Raw genomic sequence first — 20498 nt, 5'->3', positions numbered from 1 at the left:
ACACTCTGTCTCTCCCTCTCTCTCTCCCTCTCCTTCGCTCTCTCTCTCTCTCTCTCTCTCTCTCTCTCTCTCTCTCTCTCTCTCTCTCTCTCTCTCTTCCTCTCTCCCTCTCCCTCCTCTATCTCTCCCCACCCCCCCTCTCNCTCTCTCTCTTTCTCTCTCTCTCTCTCTCTCTCCCCCCCCTCTCTCTCTCTCTCTACCCCCCCCCTCTCCCTCTCTCTCTCCCTCTCTCTCTCCCTCTCCCTCTCCTTCGCTCTCTCTCTCTCTCTCTCTCTCTCTCTCTCTCTCTCTCCCTCCCTCATTCCCTCTGTATCCCCCTCTCTCTCTCTCCCTCTCTCTCTCCGTCCCCCAGGTGGTTCTGATTCCTAAGTATGAGGAGCTGCCGGGTCTGAGTGGCTCTGGTGGTGTGGCTGAGCAGCGGCGTAGTGACATGGTGCGCTACATGTGTGTGGACTCCTTCTTCAGCCCCCCCATGCCCCGCCTGGCCGACACGTGCACCACGCTCATCTGCTCCATCTCACACATCATGCACAACGGGGCCCTGCGTGAGTTATAGAGGAACACTATTACACACACACACACGACACACACACGCGCACACATGCGCACACACACAGACACACACACACACACACACACACACACACACACACACACACACACACAACGGAGCCCTGCGTAGCCCTGCGTAAGTTGTAGAGTAACACTATAATACACACGCACGCATGCAGGCACACACACGCTTGCTTGCACAATGGAGCCCTGCGTGAGTTAGAGAGTAGAACTAGAAGACACATGCACACAGACACACAGACACACACACACACACACACACCTTTACACACACGCACAACGGAGAACTTAAGGGTGATTTATGCCTCGAGACCAACTTCCCTGCGTCGTGATGCAGTGAGCCGCGCAGTTATTTTTCCCCCCTCCGCAGTGACTGGGTGTGCTCCCCTGAAATTGTGACTGCCCGCAGTTAAGCGACGCAGGGACAGAAGCAAGAGACGCTGTGATTGGTCCTCTCTACCAGCCTGCTCTGTCCTGGTGAACAAGCTACTTCCTTGTTTTAACCTTCGTCGTGCTTTGTCGTTTCATTTATTTACACGAACCAAAGACAACACATGTGCTTGCAAGTTACGACGCTGAAGTTATATTTGGACAGTTGAACAGTGTTTCAGAGGAAACATTCCGCTTCGTGCAACCTATCCTCGACAAATGAGCCACTTCTTTGATCCAAACTACCGCGGTGGCTGCCAGTGCGATCAAAAACGCACGTGACATAAAGATTTAATGTTTCATTTTCATTGTCGTCGAGTCTGTGTAGCTACAAAACAACAGACATGTCTTGTATTGAAGGCAGTTTGAACAATCATCTCGCTGTCCCCTACTGTTGCGACGGAAACGGATAGCGCAGACGTGGAGCTAAAAATCAAAACTAACTGCGTTGAGGCTCTAAACAGAGCATAACCCTTTAGTGAATTACAGTAAAACTATAACACACACACGCATATACACGCATGCACACACACACACACACACACACACACACACACACACACACACACACACACACACACACACACACACACACACACACACACACACACACACACACACACACACAACCACACACACACACACACACGTTCACGCACATGCACGCACACGCACTCACTCGCACACACTCACGCACACACATGCATGCACGACGCAGACAGACGCACACACAGACACACATACACATGCATGCATGCATGTGCGCGTGCACACACACACACACACACACACACACACACACACACACACTGGATTCATCCCTTCACACACCCCCCCCCCCTCTCCCTTTCTCTCTCTCCCTGCAGCCTGTCACTGTGATCCTCAGGGTTCTCTGAACAGTGAGTGTGAGCGAGTGGGCGGGCAGTGCCAGTGTAAACCAAACGTGATTGGCCGTCGCTGCGATCAGTGTGCTCCAGGGACCTATGGCTTTGGACCGTACGGATGCACCGGTGAGACCCTTTTGATGTCACAATGGTAATGAGAGCATTTTGTAATCTTGTAAGCGTCAGTGTAGTGTGGCATAGGTTAAATATCCAAACAGCTGATTCAAACTATCCACGCACTGATGAAGGCTTGATAGCCGAAACGTGTTTGCTTTTGGACATGGTGGTAATAAATAAGTAATGAGACTTAGTTTGTGAGTTCGGATTTTTCTTCTTTCAGTTGATACCTTTTATCGCGCACCTTAAGACATTAATTTTTTCCCAAGAAGTTGAGCGCGTCTAAACACATAGTATATGCACTTTTCATTTGTCATAAAGTACGATATTGGATGATGTGTAAAATTAAAGCGAAAGCTCACCTGGGAAATTCCAACTGCCATTGTCATTGTGATACAGCACTCCACAGCACACACGAAATTGCATGTATGCCTCACCTGTGCAAGTGTAATATGGTTATTTCCTCATACCCCCTACCAGGCTTGGAATTTGGTTATTTTAGGGGCAAGGCCACTTCACCTTCTGAGTTGTAATTTTTAAGGGCACTAAGGCCAAAAGCCAAGGCACCAAGGCCATAAATTATATTTGATTTAAAAAATTTGTTTTTCTAGCAGTCAAATTGAAATGTAACCATTGTTCATCAAGCTGGCTTTTTTGTGTTTTTAAAAAAAAATGTGTTTCTTAGATGCACTTTCATGCCTTTTTAAGCATTTCAATCCAGTAGGCATGAGAGAGGGCATCAAGGTCACTATGGCCTTATGGCTGATATCTTTTTTAAGGGCACAAGGCCAAAGTGAAGGGCACGAGGGATGGCCCTCGCGAAATTCCTGCCCTGCCCCCTACCATTTACACACATTGTGGTTGCCATGGTTCAATGATTAGAGCACTGAGATTGGCAACATGTCATCATGCATAGGCTTATCTAGGACACGCTGATTTGAACCCACTATCGCGCGTCTCCAATACGCATTTCCAAGTTAAACCGTGCTCCACAATGCTCTGTGACAGGTTAGGTTTAGGGATGGTTTTGGTTTAGGCACAATTTAGGTAGAAATTCGCCTAATCTCGCTGTTCTTGGCAAAAGTAAAGCAGCACCAACATTGCTTAAATGACAGGTTAAGTTTAGGGGTGGTTTTGGTTAGGGCACAGCAATACATATTTGCGTTTAGTAACAGAAATGCACTGTGACAAAACAAAATCGGCGACACGGCGGGAAAACTGCGCAAACCTCGTCACGTGTCAAAAGTGCATGAAAGTGCTTTACCGTTGCGTTGAAGAGCAGGCTTTGACTTCAAAATGCGTCGCACCGACACGCTGAATGCACTAGCGTGAGATACATACGCTAAAGCATGATGACAGCCTTAGATCAGAGAGTTGCAGATTCAAATCCACCTTTCCCAGCGCCTTCATCCATGGTGATGAGGTGTCCTTGATCAAGGTGTTTAACCCCACATTGCTCCAGGGACTGGAACTGGGAACACTGATGAATGATGGGCTCCTGAGTCTCTAAACATTTGTTACCCACTTTGTCTAAGGTTTTCTTTATTTTCGGGGGGTTTGCAGCTCTTATGAGCGACTCATTCTTCTCCCTTCAGGGCCTGTAACTAATACCCTGCACCCTAAATAATTTTTTACCCACCCTTACCAGCACCTTCATCCCATGGCTGAAGTGCCCTTGATCAAGGCACCTTTCCTCACATTGATCCAGGGCATGTAACCAATACCCTGCACTAGAATAACCTCTACCCACCCCCTAACTAATTTCTGTCCAGCCTGTGAGTGCCACAGGGAGGGCCTGTAACCAATACCCTGTACCTAAATAAGTACTACCCACCCCCTAAACTCATTTCTGCCCACAGCGTGTGAGTGCCACGCGGAGGGTTCCCTGGACCACCAGCAGTGCGACCCGCAGACGGGGCAGTGCCGCTGCCGCCACGGGGCCATGGGACGCCAGTGCTCCGACTGCCAGCCGGGCCAATGGGGCTTCCCCCACTGCAGACCCTGCCAGTGCAACGGACACACTGAGTCCTGCGACCCCCAGACTGGAGCCTGCATCCAGTGCAGAGACTACACCGATGGATACCAGTGCGAACGGTAAGAGGAGAGTAGACTACACCGACGGATAGGGCTGGGCGATATGGAAAAAAACCTATATCACGATATGGATTACTTTATATCACGATAACGATATATATCACGATATAGCACAATTACATACGTTTTCAGTTATTCTCTTTATTTGCTCTTTATTTTTTCATGTCGCAAAAGAACCTTTCTTTAAAATGGATCTTTTTATTCTTATTTTTACAGCTACATGAACTTATAGTGTGTATTGTGACAACATGAAATGTAATTAAATAATATTCGATTGTTTAAAATTGATAAAATTACTATTACGATATAAACGATATAGGTCACGATATACACTTTTATATCACGATAACGATATATATCGTCATATTGCCCAGCCCTACCGACGGATACCAGTGCAAACGGTAAAGAGGAGGCTTAAATTATATGGAAGTAGACTACACTACACCGATGGATACCAGTGCGAACGGTAAGAGGAGGCTTAAAGTATATATGGAGGTAGACTACACTACACCGACGGATACCAGTGCGAACGGCAAGTGTTGTATGAGTAGATAATTTACCCCGGTTAGCTACCATACAAGTTACTTGACGTCTGAACCTTACGTACGGACGTATGTGAATGTAATGCATGTTCAGAGTTGGCTCGAGGCTGAATGAAGTAAACAGGCCACGTTTGGTGGCTTAGTGGTTCCAAGTACAGTTACCTGTTTGATTCTTTCCTCATATCATGTTATACTACAGTAAGAGGAGGTTTTTTTGTTACTGGTGTGCATTGGCACTGCCCTCACGATTTGCTTCAATTACGATTTGGGAGGTAGCAATTCGATTCGATTCGATTCGATTCGATTCTACAATGCATCGCAATGCATTACATTTCTACTGAAAGCAAAGCAAATGTTTCATCAGTCATGATGAGGCGATACAAGTAGTCAGATACTGAGCAACAATTTATTGGCTGTTTTCTGTATCAGTCTTGCAGTTTTCAATGCTTTGAAGTGCTTTTATTTAATTTAACATTCATTTGCTCCCGAAATATCCACGGAAGTAATTGAACTTGAAAAAATTGCTACATCGATTCTGGAACTTGCCGCATTGAATTGGATCGCCCATGCCCGCATTGCATTGCATCGTCGAATAGATTATTGTTGACACCGCTATTTTTTGCTTGAAGGGACATGGGAAATCAACTATTTTTACAACTTCTGTGGATTTAAGCAGTAGAGATTTAATGTTTGCAATATATCAAATTAAATCTGACAATAGTCCTTTAGCTGTTAGTTGACTAAGGGATAATTTTTACAGGCGAACAATTTACAAAATTTGGAACAAAATAAAATAAGGGTACCACTTTATTTTAGGGATATGTCTATTAGCACTAATACATACAATGTCCCTGTATAAGTAGCTTGTAAGGCATGCACAAAGCAAAATCAAACATTTGTTAGGCATGTATTCGCAAATGTCTTGTTCATGCACAATAAGGGATTTATTCCCAATTTAACCTTAGTAAGGACCTAGTAGACCTTAGCATTTGCTTAGTACATGCCTTAAAAGGTACTTATGCAGGCATTAACATTGTATGTATTAGTGCTAATAGATGTATCCCTAAAATAAAGTGTTACCAAAATAAGCATTATGGCCCTGCCATGGCCTAACGGTAGGGCACTGGGTTTCTGCATCGATGGCCAGTGGTCAGTTCTGGCCAGGGTCGTTTGCCGAGCCTTCTCCATCTCTCTCTCCCCTCTCATTTTCTGTCTCTCCTCCGCTCTTCTGTCAGAAATAAATGCAAAAAAAGCCATAAAAAATATTTTTTAAAAACAACAAAAACCAAGTATCATATTCGTGAACATGTTTGGTTTGGTTCTGTTTCCCTCTTGACTCATCGTCACGGTGATCTTATCCCCTCTGCCACAGGTGTGTGAATGGTTTCTACGGCAACCCCGTGTTGGGGTCAGGAGACCACTGTCGGCCGTGTCCGTGTCCCGGCAACCCTGGTAGTCAGCATTCCAATGGAGAGTCCTGCTACGCCGACCACTCCAACAACCTGGTCATCTGCAACTGCAGACAGGGATACACAGGTGAGGAAGAAAAGATGACGTACACTTCATGCCACACATACCTCTGCCTCTCTCTCTCTGTCTCTCTCTCTCTCTCTCCCGCTCTCTTTTTTTTTCTCTGTAAAATTCTAATTCAAAAATGCCTTATTGGCACGTGTGTGACTGTTGCCAAATCTTACACTCTCTCATCCCTCACTCTCCAGATTATATCAGATTCGTTTCAATGAGGAGTTGGCTAGGAAGATTAACATTAGAAAAATGTAATCACATCAGTGGTATCTGAAACAGTGAGGCTACAGATTTTCATGGATGCCATATTGTTAAAAGCAGAAATGTGTTGAGAGAGCGCATGCACCTCCGCCCTCTGGTGGAGAGAAACTCACCAGCACCGCGAACAAACATACGAATGATAGTGGTGTGGATCGGCACTGCCCTCACGATCCGATTCGATCACGATTCGGGAGGTAGCGATTCGATTCGATTCTATGCGATCCGATCCGATCCGATCCGATTCAATTCTACAATGCATTGCAATGCATTACATTTCTACTGAAAGCAAAGCAAATGTTTAATCAGTCATGATGAGGCAATACAAGTAGTCAGATACTGAGCAACAATTTATTGGCTGTTTTCTGTATCAGTCTGTATCAGTCTGTATCAGTCTTGCAATGCTTTGAAGTACTTTTATTTAATTTAACATTCACTTGCTCCCGAAATATCCACGGAAGTAATTGAAACTTAAAAAAATTGCCGGATCGATTCTGGAACTTGCCGGATCGATTCTGGATCGTCCATGCCCCGCATTGGACTGCATCGCCGAATCGATCATTGTTGACACCACTAACGAATGAACACACAAATCGGACGATCACATAACCGTCCTTGGCTAAAGTAATAAACCTACTAGAGAGTTTCTGTTACCAGATTTTTTTTATACTTCTTTCCTTTACTGTCTCCCTGACCTCTGTCTCTGTCTCAGGCTCACGGTGCGACCGCTGCGCCCCTGGCTACTTCGGCGACCCTGAGCGCGCGGGCGGGGAGTGCCGGCCATGCCAGTGCAGCGGCAATATCGACCCCCAGGACCCCGAGGCCTGCGACCCCCGCACCGGCCAGTGCCTCAAGTGCCTCTACAACACACACGGCTATGACTGCTCCGAGTGCAAGCACGGCTACTTCGGCAACGCCCTGGCTCAGGACTGCCGACGTGAGTATAATATGAGTTCTCTTTTATTCCAATGTCTGTGAACCTACTGTATTGAACTCAGGTCGTTACCACTGCCATCTTTTTAATGCCATGTAGCAGGCTTGTACGAAATTCCGAATTGGATGAATTTGAATTCAAAGTAATGCCATAATACGAACTCTAGGTGGTGTCATTACCTTGAATTTCTTTGAATTTAAGCTACACCACCCATTGAGAGTACATAGAACACCACCACCTAGTGTTCATATTATGGCATTACTTTGAATTCAAATTCATCCAATTCGGAATTTCGTACAAGCCTGCCATGTAGGTGCCTATGTATAGTATGCATGTAGGAGGCCGTACTAGGTATGCATTTTAAGTATGCACTTCATGCATCTCTATGATCGCACTTTATGTCTATGTTTTGGGTTTTTTTTGCTGTCATGTGTTGTGTGATATGCAGCAGCTATGTACTCTATGTCCAAGACACATTTCCATCGGGAAGAATAAAAAGAATCTCGATCTCGAGTAGTACACTTGGCACTAATTGTTGTACAGCTGTGTGTGCTATGAAAATAAAGGTAGAGTGTCCGCACACATTCTCCTGTTTTTTCTTTTTGTTTTATTTTCCAATGTTTTTGAGCCACTCAAGTCTGATGAAGAGCACAGCTCGAAAACGTTCACTTGAAAAATATAACATGTACACATAACTGTGTGTCAAGTCAAGTGTATACTTTATTGTCAAAAATCTATGTAACAGGGTTAGCAGAGAAGTTTGAAATTGCGTTGAACCAGTCTCCAATGTGCAGTTTAAAGGTGGAGTTGCAGGTACGACATCACGTTGGGGGAGCTCCCCCAGGACTCTAAGGGCTTCGGCACATAGGCTCCGACAAAGTGCTGCGCACTGCTCAGCAAAAGTTAGATTTGATTGTTTTCAATAGAACCCCGCACATTGGCGCCGATGTCCGCGGACATTCGCCGATGTCGGATAGCAATTAGAGACAAGTTCTATTTTGTCGCGCCGCCCATTGACTATCAATGCTATGTTCGTGTGAAATTGGGTTTGGGGGTTCGAATTCTGTCGGGAGCAAAAGTGCGCCGCAATGCTGTCGGAGCCAATGTGCGGCCAGCCTAAGGTTCTACATAGACTCCTATGAGCCTGCGGAACCCCCAACGTGATGTCATAATGGTACATTTTCTTAAAATGGTTAACCTGCAACCCCACCTTTAACTGAAAACTTTGTGTGTGTGTTGCAGGTTGCACGTGTGTGACGGCGGGGACGCGTCCTGAGTACTGCACCGAGGGCCTGTGCCACTGTGACCGCCAGACAGGCGCGTGCCCGTGCCGTCACAACATCGAGGGCCACAACTGTGACCAGTGCGCCCCCAACCACTGGAACTTTGGCATGGAGTGGGGCTGCGAGCCGTGCGGATGCCACCCTCATCACTCTCTCAGCAGTCACTGCAACATGGTAAGGATAGACAGATATATATATATCGGTATCGGGACGATATTTGCATTTTTCAAGTGTATCGGTATCGGCCGATACGCGTGTGGTTTTGGCCGATACACAATATTTATTATGTTATGTCATTCGGGTTTTTTTAAAAGCACCAAGACACTTTATTTTTTTATTACTTGATTGTTAGACATTACTTGATTGTTAGAGTGGGTGTTTAAATATTACAAGTTCTACCTCAATTTGATAATGTTAAATTGTCTCAAGTTAAAAATAAACATTCCTTTGTCATTTTTTAACCTTTCTTTTAACCCATATCGGCCCCAAATATCGTGTATCTGAAATCGGGTATCGGCCAAGGGTTATGAATAGAAAACCGGTATCGCATCGGCCATTAAAAAACCCGTATCGGTCGACCCCTACAACATGGTAGGTTGGATGATGTTGTATGATATGAGAGCCTCTTTGTGCAGATGGGCCTGCCTTGCTGGCATATTCAATCATTGCTGAAAACACTCAATGACATCATAACAACATTGCTATTGGTCCTCGTCATTCTGGTAACAGCCAGAATATAACAGCGGCTGTGTCTTAATGAGTGAACCGGTCAGCCCACAATAGCCCATGTTGGGTTGGCCTCTGAAATAGAGAGAGAAAGTTGTCCATTAGAAGTTTCAACATCAGTGAGTCAGTATACACTCATTAGTCAGTTAAGTATGTAATAATGTAGAGGACAACTATGTTTTATATAGATTGTATTTATATATATATTGTTTGTTTTGTTTTGTTTTCAGTTCAGTGGCCAGTGCCACTGTCAGCCTGGCTTTGGAGGAAAGCAGTGCACAGAGTGTGAGCAGCTGCACTGGGGTGACCCACGCGTGGAGTGTAGAGGTAAGACTCAACCTGTCAAGTCCGGTAGCAATGAGATGCATTGGCTCAAGTCTCCCATAGACATGAATGGGAATTGGCTATTTTCGTCCGATTTCCGGGCCTAGTCCCACCCTCTGCCGTTGCTTCAGATTGGAAAGTATGCAATCCCCTCCATTCTGTATTGCTGGGTAAGACACAACCTGTCAAGTAACATAAAGTGGAGATGCTTTATTGATCCCAAAAGTAGGTTAAGTTTTCCTGCAGCATACACATCTGTCTATCTATCTATCTAACTATCTATGTCCTTCCTCTCTGCAGAGTGTAACTGCCACCCCCTGGGCTCCGAGTCCGCCCAGTGTGACCATGTGACGGGCGCGTGCGAGTGCAGGGAGGGTGCGGCGGGGCAGCGGTGCGACGAGTGTGCCCGTGGCTACACGGGGGCGTTCCCCAAGTGCGTGCCCTGCCACCCCTGCTTCCAGCTGTGGGACGACATTGTGTGCCAGGTGCGCCGCGACCTTGACTACATTCGCAGCAAGGTCAAGATGATCCTGGAGACGGGCGTGGTGCCGGGGGTGAGCGACGCGCGCATCCTCGAGCTGGAGAGGAAGCTGGAGCGGGTGCGAGAGCTGGTGAGGGGCGGAGACAGCGAGAGGCTCTACCACGCCATCGCACAGTCCATTGATGACCTCAGGTAAAGCTACGTTTAGACACATTGGTACCAGGGCTTGACATTAACTTTTTTGCTCGCCAGCCACTGTGGCTAGTGGTTTTTCCAGAGTCACTAGCCATTCAGCTATTCTACTAGCCACAAATTTGATGTTTTTTGTCATGACGCTGTACATCTAACCCCAGAAGATGAGGTGCTTAAAGCAAAAGATGAGTGCATGGGTTTCTACATTTCTTTTTCTTGAACTTAAAAACAGACAATTGATACACAAGGGGCAAAGTGCAGAATATAAACTATTCTGATATGTCATACCATAGAATAAGCTACCTGCCAAATTGGCTAGTCACACTGAAATTGTTACCAGCCACAGCCAAGTTTTACTAGCATTTGGCCGGTTTGCCAGTGTCAAGCCCTACTATTCGGTACTAGTTACTCGCTCAGTGAATTACGTATGTCAATAGAATGTCTATGTGTTCTAGCAAAGCGAGTTGGCGAGTAGAGTACAACCGAGTGGCGAGAACGAGAAGCGAGTATTGTATGTGAATGTAGCTTACTGTAAGATTCATGGACTAGATTCAGTTGAAGGTGAAGTCCGCACACTTAAACATTTTTTTTTTTAAATTTCATGCCAGGATTATGTTTCAATTTCATCAGTCTTCATGATGACGTTTCGACTTCATCAGTAAAAAACAATAAAACAGGAGTTCAAGTGTGTGGACTCCTCACTCCAAAAGATTCATGGACTACCCATAATTCAGGACTTCCTTCCTATTCAGTTGAATCCACATGGACCAATATGAAAGACACTGACTCAATATTAACTCTATTACATTTGCTATTATTGTATAGCCAGACAAAGAACTGCAGTGTAACAAACTTTGTAACAATAACCATGATGTACTTACATTGCACTTAAGTGTCCAGGTAAGGGTTAGGATTAGGTTGAGCTATAATAGTTTGATTTAGAGCTTGTTATTGGTCTTATTTACTTGGTTTTGTTCTTTGAAAAGTGTCTACAGCATCTCTCTCTCTCTCTCTCTCTCTCTCTCTCTCTCTCTCTCTCTCTCCGTTGGATTCAGCAATACTGTATAAAGCCCCCTGTTTGTTTGTTTGTCCCGCAGGGCGGAGATCGCGTTGACAGACGGGCGTCTGATGGGCACGACGCGGGATCTGAACCTGGTGGAGGAGCAGGATCGGCACCTGAGGAGGAACCTGACCAGCATGGAGGAGGAGCTCACCAGCCTCAACACCACCCTGGCCAGCTATCGCAAGCAGCTCGAGAACTACCTCAGCGGAGGATTCGCAGGTACAGTATCAAGTCAATTCAAGTCATATTTATTTGTAAAGACAACATAATGTGGTGTGTGGAATGAATTAGAGGTGGAACATTTTATTCAACACCACGCTAGCCAGCTACCGCCAGCAGCTGGAGAACTACCTCAGCGGAGGATTCACAGGTATCAAGTCAATTCAATGAACGACAAAAGACCAACAAAGGTCGGCGTCTGCACCTGCACTTAACACCCTTGTATTGCTTGGTGAGTGCACTCCCAAAAAGTAGTAATCACTCAAGAAAATAGGAAAAAAGGAGGCGCACACAAGGCTTGTGTGAAAAAGTGTATTAAAGCCGAAATTTAACAACAGAAGCTGCTGCTGTTGTTGAATTTTGGCTTTAATATACTTTCAAGTCAATTCAAGTCATATTTATTTGTAAAGACCTTTAAAATACAACATAATGTGGTGTGTGGGATGAATTAGAGGTGGAACATTGTATTCAATCAACACCACCCTGGCCAGCTACCGCAAGTAACTGGACAACTACCTTAGCGGAGGATTCGCAGACTACGACTGGTGTAACTGAGGTGATCTGTGCAAGTTCGCCACTAAGGACTTTAATTTGCTCCACACGCACACGCACGTACGCACGCACGCACACACACACACACACACAAACATACACAGACACACACACACACACAGACACACAGTCACACACTCACTGTCACAAAAAGAGGGAGAGAGAGGACGGCAGTTTTATTTGTTTGCCCACACATTCATCCCCACCTTCTCTGTACGTTTCTGTCTCCAGATCAGTTTGAGAAGGTGAAGCGCTACTACCAGGAATCCCAGGATGCCGAGCGGCGCTGCAACGCGTCCGTGCAGGGTCCCGGGAGCCCCGTGGGCCAGTCCCACCGCACACGCGTCGAGACCCAGCAGCTGCTGGACAAGAACAAGGACCGCCTGCTGCGCTCGGCCACGGCCCACAAGAAGTCCCTCTCCGAGCTGGAGGACAAGGCCCACCACATGGACCGCGAGGTCCGGCACCTCAGCAACAAGGTGAGGGTATAGGCAGTACAGCAAGGTAGTAGGTAAGTTAGGTTAAAGGGACACTGTGTGAGATTTTTTGTTGTTTATTTCAAGAATTCATGCTGCCCATTCACTAATGTTACCTTTTTCATGAATACTTACCACCACCATCAAATCCTAAGTATTCATTATGACTGGAAAAATTGCACTTTTCATACATGAAAAGGGGGATCTTCTCCATGGTCCGCCATTTTGAATTTCCGAAAATAGCCATTTTTAGTTGCAAAAATGACTCTACTTGGATCATACTAGGAAATATTTGTTTATTACTCAGTAAACGTTCATGTAAAGATCAAATTTGGCAATAGGCAGCCCAGTTTCAATGACCAGCATAGTTGCAGTACCCTTTTTGACCATTTCCTGCACCCTGCACCCTGCACAAGTGTCCCTTTAAGTTACATGTAAACTAGGTTAACCCATTTACAAGGTTCAACAAGGTGAGGGTATACTATAGGCGTTACAATAAGGCCTTTGTGCCGATGGGCATGCTGGTGGGGTCTTTCACTCTTTAGGCCTACTGAAAGGACTCAACTACATCAAACACTTTGGTTTGACATCACTGAGAGCAGATCAAGACTTGATCATTACAATTATTGGTGACAGTGAGGTTTTAACATAGACTCTTGGGTTAAGTAATTTCTTGTGATCACTCTGGCCGAGGGATCTTATTAGAATTAGAAGTGCAAGAGTTAATTTAGTATCAGTCCTCAGCTAAGCCAGTTTTAGTCTTTTTACTGTGATCATTAGGCTTTTCACACAGCCAAAGAAAAGATCTTCATCAACCAAAATCTGACTGACTGATCAGACTGACTGATGCCTCGATCTGTTTGACTGCCTGTGGGTGTTTTATCCCTTTTCAACTGCGGTCCCATCCAGGTGTGCGGTGGCCATAGTAACGCCAGTGCCAACGGCAGTTGCCCTGACAGTCCATGCGGGGGCGCAGGTTGCCGTGACGAGGATAACCAGCGGGTGTGTGGAGGTCCGGGCTGCAACGGTACTGTGAGTGCGGCCACCAGAGCGCTGACACGAGCCAAGGATGCTACCGCTAACCTGACCGCCATGGGGGAGGAGCTGCAGACCATGTCTAAGAAGGTAGGTGTGATCAGTCTCATCTCAACTTGTCCATTTCTGACTACCTTTGACCAGACTGCAATTTTTGACGTCGAGGGCATACCTGCCACACGTCACATGTTGACTAAGTGGCCTAAACCTAGACCTTTCCCTAACCCTAACCGTCAGTGAAGTTACGCTGCCACAAGGGGGCGCCTTAGAGGTGCACGTCACATTTTGAGTCCAAGGGAGTCAGAAATTGACGAGTTGGGATGAGACACAGTAGGTGTGGTGGGATTCAAGTAGAGCTGGGCAATATGACAATATATATCGTTATCGTGATATAAAAGTGTATATCATGCCCTTTCTCCTATATCGTTTATATTGTGATAAACTAATTTAATCAATTTTATACAATTTTATACAATTCAAGATAAGTTAATTACATTTCATGTTGTCACTATGCATGCTCTACGTTTATGTAATTGTAAAACCTAGAATAAAAAGACTAATTTTAAAGAAATGTGGTTTTGCAACAGGAGAAACTTGAGAAAATAAAGAGAATAACTAAAAACATACGTAATTGTTATCGTGATATATATTGTTATCGTGATATAAAGTAATCCATATCGTGATATAGTTTTTTTTCCATATCGCCCAGCCCTAGATTCACGGGTGTGGTGCTGGACCTGGCAACTTCAGTTTTATTATACCCCATTTCTGTTTGTTTGTGTGTGTATGTACATTGTGTTTGGGAGGGTTTTATGCCATAAGACATGTGTCAGGGATGTGTTTGTGTTTGTGTTTTTACATGAATTAAATAAGTCACAGATCACTTACTCTGTATTTATGATATCACGCCTACAGCTTCATGAAGTTTTACGTATGACGCAAGATGTGAAAACCCAAGCCATGAACACTTTGGATAAGGCCAGGGAAAAGAAGGATGTCTTCGAAAAGAACAACAAGAACCTCAAGGACTTCATTCAGAAGATCAGGGACTTTTTGACAGGTATCACATATACCATATCATACCAGACCATATTATATATCATCATATCATGTTGGATATCATACTTCAAAACTTTTTCATACAATGCTGTGCCTGCAATTGCACACTGAACTCCTTTGTAGCTTAGTTCATCTTTTTTATCAAGTTTTTTATTACATTCTAGTTGAAAAAACATAACTACAGATAAGCAAAATTATTCACTGGCACATAAACCTTGACATTTACTATTTACAGCATACCCAGCCAAGGGTGTAGGTTTGGCTTGGAAAGTGGTAGGGACATTACAATGGCAAATTGCCCGGGTTAGCTATTTTCGCATTATATTTGTGAAAAAGTGTAGGGGACGAGCTAGGTTAATCTGAAGAGTGGTATGGACATGTCCCCACCATCCACACATAAAATGATGTCCGTGTATACAGTCCTAACTGAGCTAGACCCTGTGGTTGCAGAGGAGGGAGCTGAATCTATAGGTGGGCTTTCACTTTCTATTGCACCTTCTCAATGCTCTTGAGAAGGTGCAATAGAAAGTGAAAGCCCACCTGGGAAACTCCAACTCCCATTGTAATTGTGACACAACACATTGCCATTCTGGTAGCAGCTAATTTATAACGGCATGTTTTAACTGAGCTAAACCCTTTGTTGTGTTGTGCAGAGGAGGGAGCTGACCCCGAGAGCATTGAGAAGGTGGCCCAGCAGGTGCTGTCCATCTCGCTGCCGGTCAACAAGACCGTCATGGACGACCTGGTGCACCAGATCAAAGACAGCATCGCCAACCTCACCGACGTGGAGGGCGTCTTCAACCACACCGCCCAGGAGCTGCAGAAGGCCCGGGAGCTGCTCGACAGGGCACAGGACGTCAAGTAAGAGACACAGTACAGGGGCAAAAGAAAATCTCATCTGATAGTAGAAGTAGTAGTAGTAATAGTAGCAACCACACCGCCCAGGAGCTGCAGAAGTCTTGAGGGCTGCTCGACAGGAAACAGCACGTCAAGTAAGAGACACAGTACTGGGGCAAAAGCACATCTCACCTTATCGCTTGATCATCAACAGCCGCAAATATGCTATAATATTAGATGTTGTAATAGTAGTAGTCGCGTTAGTCATAACAGTGTAGCAGATGTAGTAGTAGTAGTAATAGTAGCAACAACACCACCCAGGAGCTGCAGAAGTCTCGAGGGCTGCTCGACAGGAAACAGCACGTCAAGTAAGAACACACGGGCAAGAGAAAATCTCATCTGATAGTAGTAGTAGTAGTAGTAATAGTAGCAACTGTGACGGAGGTCATCTTGCACCACTGATCATCACAAGGTGTGATGTAAATGCACCTATGCCAAATGACCGTGAGTCAGCGAATGGGATTGACACTGCAGTAGGGCTGCACGATTATGGGAAAAATCCTAATCGCGATTATTTTGGTCAAAATCCTAATCACGATTATTAATCAGGATATAGATTTTTTGCCAATTTTTGGGAAAATTATAACAAGATGAAATATAACCAAGAATGAATTATATACGGGATGAACAAAAATAAAATGAATTGTAATAATTATGTAAAGGCAATAGCATGAAACTTAGGTGGACAGATTTCTGGACAGAAACACCAGCCTGTCATTATGTTCTGGCTTCCAGGACGCTCTCAAAGGTAGGTCACTATTGCCACGATTAAATCACGATTGAAATCACAACTTCGATTTCACGATTTTATCACAATTTTATCACGATTTTCTATTATTTTCAATTAATTGTGCAGCCCTAAGTAGTAGTAGTAGTAATAGTAGCAACCACACCGCCCAGGAATTGCAGAAGGCCCGCGAGCTGCTCGACAGGGCACAGGATGTCAAGTAAGACAGGGAACAGGATGTCAAGTAAGACAGAGCACAGGTCGTCAAGTGTGACAGGGAACACAGTACAGGGCCACAAAAAAAATCGTATCTTATCGCTTGACTATCAGCAGCAGCAGCAGTTGTGCTACAGTAGTAGTAGTATTAGTAGTAGTAGTAGTAGCGATAGTAGTACCTTATATATAATATATTTATTTAAGGCCAACTGGGAAACTCCAACTCCCATTGTCATTGTGACACAGCACTCCACAGCACACAAGTGAACACTGCACACTGCGTACAACGAAATTGAATTTATGCCTCACCCTTGCAAGGGGGCAGCCCTCAATGGCGTCCCAAGGGAGTAGTGCGACGGGATGGTACCATGCTCAGGGTACCTCAGTCATGGAGAAGGATGGGGGAGATATATTGGCCCGAATATAAGACAATCCTGAAAACTTTCTTAAGTCCAAAATTGTGTGAATTTTATTTTTTTCAAAATTTAGCGTTGAATGTAATATGAATTGTATGTGTCTGTAGGAATCGGGCTGAGGGTGTGAGGAATGCCACCAGTGAGGCGGAGAAGAGCCTGCAGGCCTCCGAGAAGGCCATTGAAGAAGCCAAGAACGCCACACAGACCGCCATGACCAACCTCAACAGCACCAGAGAAGCCACCGCAAAGGTAAGAGGGTTTTATATACATATAGGGCCCTAAATTAACATTTTAAACTGAAACTAAAACGTGGCTTGTGTTAATTTAGAGCCCTGTATAGGTGTATATACCACTAATGGACATACTTTTGGAAGGAATTGCACCTGGTCTTGGAGTAAATTACATTGTATATTCTCCCTCATCCTCTTTCTTTCTTTTCTTTCGTTTCTTTCTTTCTTTCTGTCTTTGTTTTTTCTTTCTTTCTTTATCTTGCTGTTCTCTGAGTACATTTCTTTCTCTCTTTCTTTCTTTGTCTTTGTTCTTTCTTCTTTGTCTTCCCTTCTTCTCCTGTTGCCATGTGTCTACTGTAGGTGGAGGACAAGCTGTCTGATCTGGAGGATAAGCAGATGGACGCCATGATGCGTCTGGCCAACCTGACGGAGGAGATTGAGGCCCTGAGGAACAAGAGCAGTCTCAACTGGGAGATGGCCACGCAGGCCAAGGCCATAGCAGACAACGCCACACAGGCCGCCGACGGACTACAGGAGGTGGGTACTGTGTAGTGTGTAGTGTGTGTGTGTGTGTGTGTGTGTGTGTGTGTGTGTGTGTGTGTGTGTGTGTGCATGCATGCGTGTGTGCGTGCGCGTGTGCCAAGGCCATAGCAGACATCGCCAGACAGGCCACCGATGGACTACAGGAGGTCTGTACTGTGTAAACGAACGACACATCTGGAACACGGTGAAGGCTATGCAAAACTGAATGGGACCACGAGGTCGGCCATATTTGACCCTATATGGTCAGTTTTGCTGCCAGTTTTATCGGCAGAAGTTCACGCGGGATCGTATGGCAACGCTTTAACTCTTCTCCACCTATGGCTCTGGTTAATTGTTGTGCTCTTTAGTCTCAAAGAAATTTGACAGTCGATGATAAACAGGCTACTTTTGCCCCCCCAGGTGAAAAAGAAATGAATTCCGTGACACTGCTTGTCTACTGTGAATTATTTAATTGAGTGCAACGTTTCGACCTTTAGGTCTTCATCAGGCAAAGTAGCAGTGTCGCGGACTTTATTTCTTTTTCACCTGGATTTACTCTCATTGATGTGCACACATCTACTCCTCTGAACTTGTACTCCCCCCCCAGGGTCTGAGTGAGGCGGAGCAGCGGTACGATGAGCTGACGAAGAAGGTGGAGTCTCTGGGAGGTGGCGCCGTGGGGAACATCAACCAGCGGGCCAAAGACATGAAGAAGGAGGCCGACGACCTGCTCACTAAAGCCAAAGAGGGCATCAAGAAACTTAAGAGTACGTTCTGTCCTGATGCAGCTCTTGCATCCTACACCTAAAAAATGCACACTCAGTACGACCACCTAGATACTTACTTACATGGCATTACAATGATTCTTTTCAATTGTGTGTGTGTGTGTATGTGTGCAGAGCTTGAGGAGAAGTTTAAGAAGAACAAGAAAAGGATGGAGGACCAGCGTCTGGAGCTGTCGGAGCTGGAGAGCAACGTGACCAAAGTGAGGGAGCACATCAGGGAGGAGGCACAACGATTGGCCACCTGCGTCTAGAGAGAGAGCCAATCAGCACCTCCACACACTCTACCACGCATTCGCCATGGGGTGCATTTCAATACCTTCCTCCAGTCATTTCCTCTGGTCTTGTTCCTCGGTTCTCGCCCTTCCTCCCGTGGATGAAACAAGGTTTCCCTGCTGTCAAGCGATGTCATCAAGCCTTTCATCATGACGGCTGGAGGAAGCGACCATAGTGACGAATTGAAAGGCTCTCTTTAAAAAAAAAAAAGACTCTAGAATGTTACCAGTCAAAACCACTGTCGTGTCTTACTGTTGACCTAGTCATAGAATCCTATCTTAGGGGCTGTTTATACATATGTGGGTATTTACGATAAACGTAGACCTTTCCCTTCATTTTCCCTCTATAAACGAAGCTTCAAGAAAACTCAGGCAAAAGTCGAGATTTTTTTTTAAATTCCCTTTGAGCGTTTGTATGTAAACAGAGATAAACGGAGACTTTAATGGCACTCTCCTTACCACGCACAGGCTTAACGTATTTATGACTGCTCTCAGCAGCCTATTCCTGCGTATTTGCCTATGATATGAACGAAAGTATTTTTTAAACGTAAAGAAGAAAAATATTTGTTTATCAAAATACCTGGGTATGTATAAACAGGCCCTTATATAGCTATATATATTTTTATTGCCATAATGTAAGCTTACCAGAATGCTGCTCATGTCACTCCATAAGCTGCTTTGAAGACTTGGACGATGGGGAAAACTACTTTGGCAATATCAGCTCTGGACTTTTTTTAAGCAGTTTTTTCTTTTATTATCACCATTCACACCTTTATTTGCCATTCACACTTGAAGAGCACACTGGGAATGCTTCGAGGAGAGAAACCTTTTGTATAAAGCTGAAAAAGAAAAAACCCAGGGACTTCAGTTTTTTTCCTGGTCGTTTTTTTATATTTTAGACACTTGGAAAAATATCCAGTGTTGTGAGTACAATTGTATGTCTCTGAACCACAAAACTTGTTACGTAAATGAACAACTTTTACATAGTTTCTTTTGTCACCTTGAAACACCTTCATGTCTTAATTAGCATCAGTTTCATTTTACTTTGTTACCTCTAAGGATTGAATGCCAATTTGAACAGCAACACCTCTTCACTTTTTAATGACACTGTACTGTACAATGGGAGAGGTGAATAAAAACTAACTACGTTGTTGCTGCCTTATCAAATCAGACAAGTGCACAGAGGAGAGGTAGCCTGGGAGATCCCATGCTGCTTTGTACGATCGTTACGATCTGCATGGATTCACCACCAAAATTGGGGCCTGAGCAAGGGAGTAATCACTCAAGATAATAGGAAAAAAGGAGGCGCACACAAGACTTGTGTGAAAAAGTGTAATAAAGCCGGAGAAACTTAGCTGGAGAAACAGACATTTCGGACCTAGTCCATTCTCAATGTTTTGACTGGAGACATTGAGAATGGACTAGCTCCGAAACGTCTGTTTCTCCAGTACCTCAGACTTCTGTTGTTAAATTTCGGCTTTAATACACTTTTTCACACAAGTCTTGTTTGCGCCTCCTTTTTCCCTATTATCTTGAGTGATTACTACTTTTTGGGAGTGCACGCACCAAGCAATACACGGGTGTTAAGTGCAGGCGCAGACGCCGACCTTTGATGGTCTTTTGTCATTCAGCCTGAGCAAGGGAGCCAATCAGAGTGCAGGGAAGGGT

At 44.9% G+C, this 20498-nt stretch overlaps 1 protein-coding gene across 2 annotated transcripts in view; it reads left to right on the top strand.

Moving 5' to 3' along the window:
• Positions 1–20106, top strand: part of lamb2l (laminin, beta 2-like) — a 121954-nt gene extending 101848 nt beyond the window's left edge. For both annotated transcript variants that reach the window (XM_063207954.1, XM_063207955.1), the window contains exons 19-35: positions 353–545; positions 1869–2012; positions 3863–4097; positions 6012–6175; positions 7134–7358; positions 8598–8812; positions 9595–9691; positions 9989–10361; positions 11459–11643; positions 12427–12674; positions 13581–13796; positions 14622–14766; positions 15419–15626; positions 17129–17270; positions 17612–17788; positions 18381–18540; positions 18673–20106. In XM_063207954.1, coding sequence (XP_063064024.1) covers positions 353–545; positions 1869–2012; positions 3863–4097; positions 6012–6175; positions 7134–7358; positions 8598–8812; positions 9595–9691; positions 9989–10361; positions 11459–11643; positions 12427–12674; positions 13581–13796; positions 14622–14766; positions 15419–15626; positions 17129–17270; positions 17612–17788; positions 18381–18540; positions 18673–18809 — 3264 coding nt within the window. In that variant the 3' untranslated portion in view covers positions 18810–20106. The remainder of the gene's footprint in view (positions 1–352; positions 546–1868; positions 2013–3862; positions 4098–6011; positions 6176–7133; positions 7359–8597; positions 8813–9594; positions 9692–9988; positions 10362–11458; positions 11644–12426; positions 12675–13580; positions 13797–14621; positions 14767–15418; positions 15627–17128; positions 17271–17611; positions 17789–18380; positions 18541–18672) is intronic.
• The last annotated feature ends 392 nt before the right edge of the window (positions 20107–20498 follow it).

The sequence above is a fragment of the Engraulis encrasicolus genome, chromosome 10, assembly GCF_034702125.1.
Source record: "Engraulis encrasicolus isolate BLACKSEA-1 chromosome 10, IST_EnEncr_1.0, whole genome shotgun sequence".
Taxonomy (NCBI): Eukaryota; Metazoa; Chordata; class Actinopteri; order Clupeiformes; family Engraulidae; genus Engraulis; species Engraulis encrasicolus.
The sequence above is the reverse complement of the archived record's forward strand: the minus strand, read 5'-3'. Positions and strand labels throughout refer to the sequence as shown.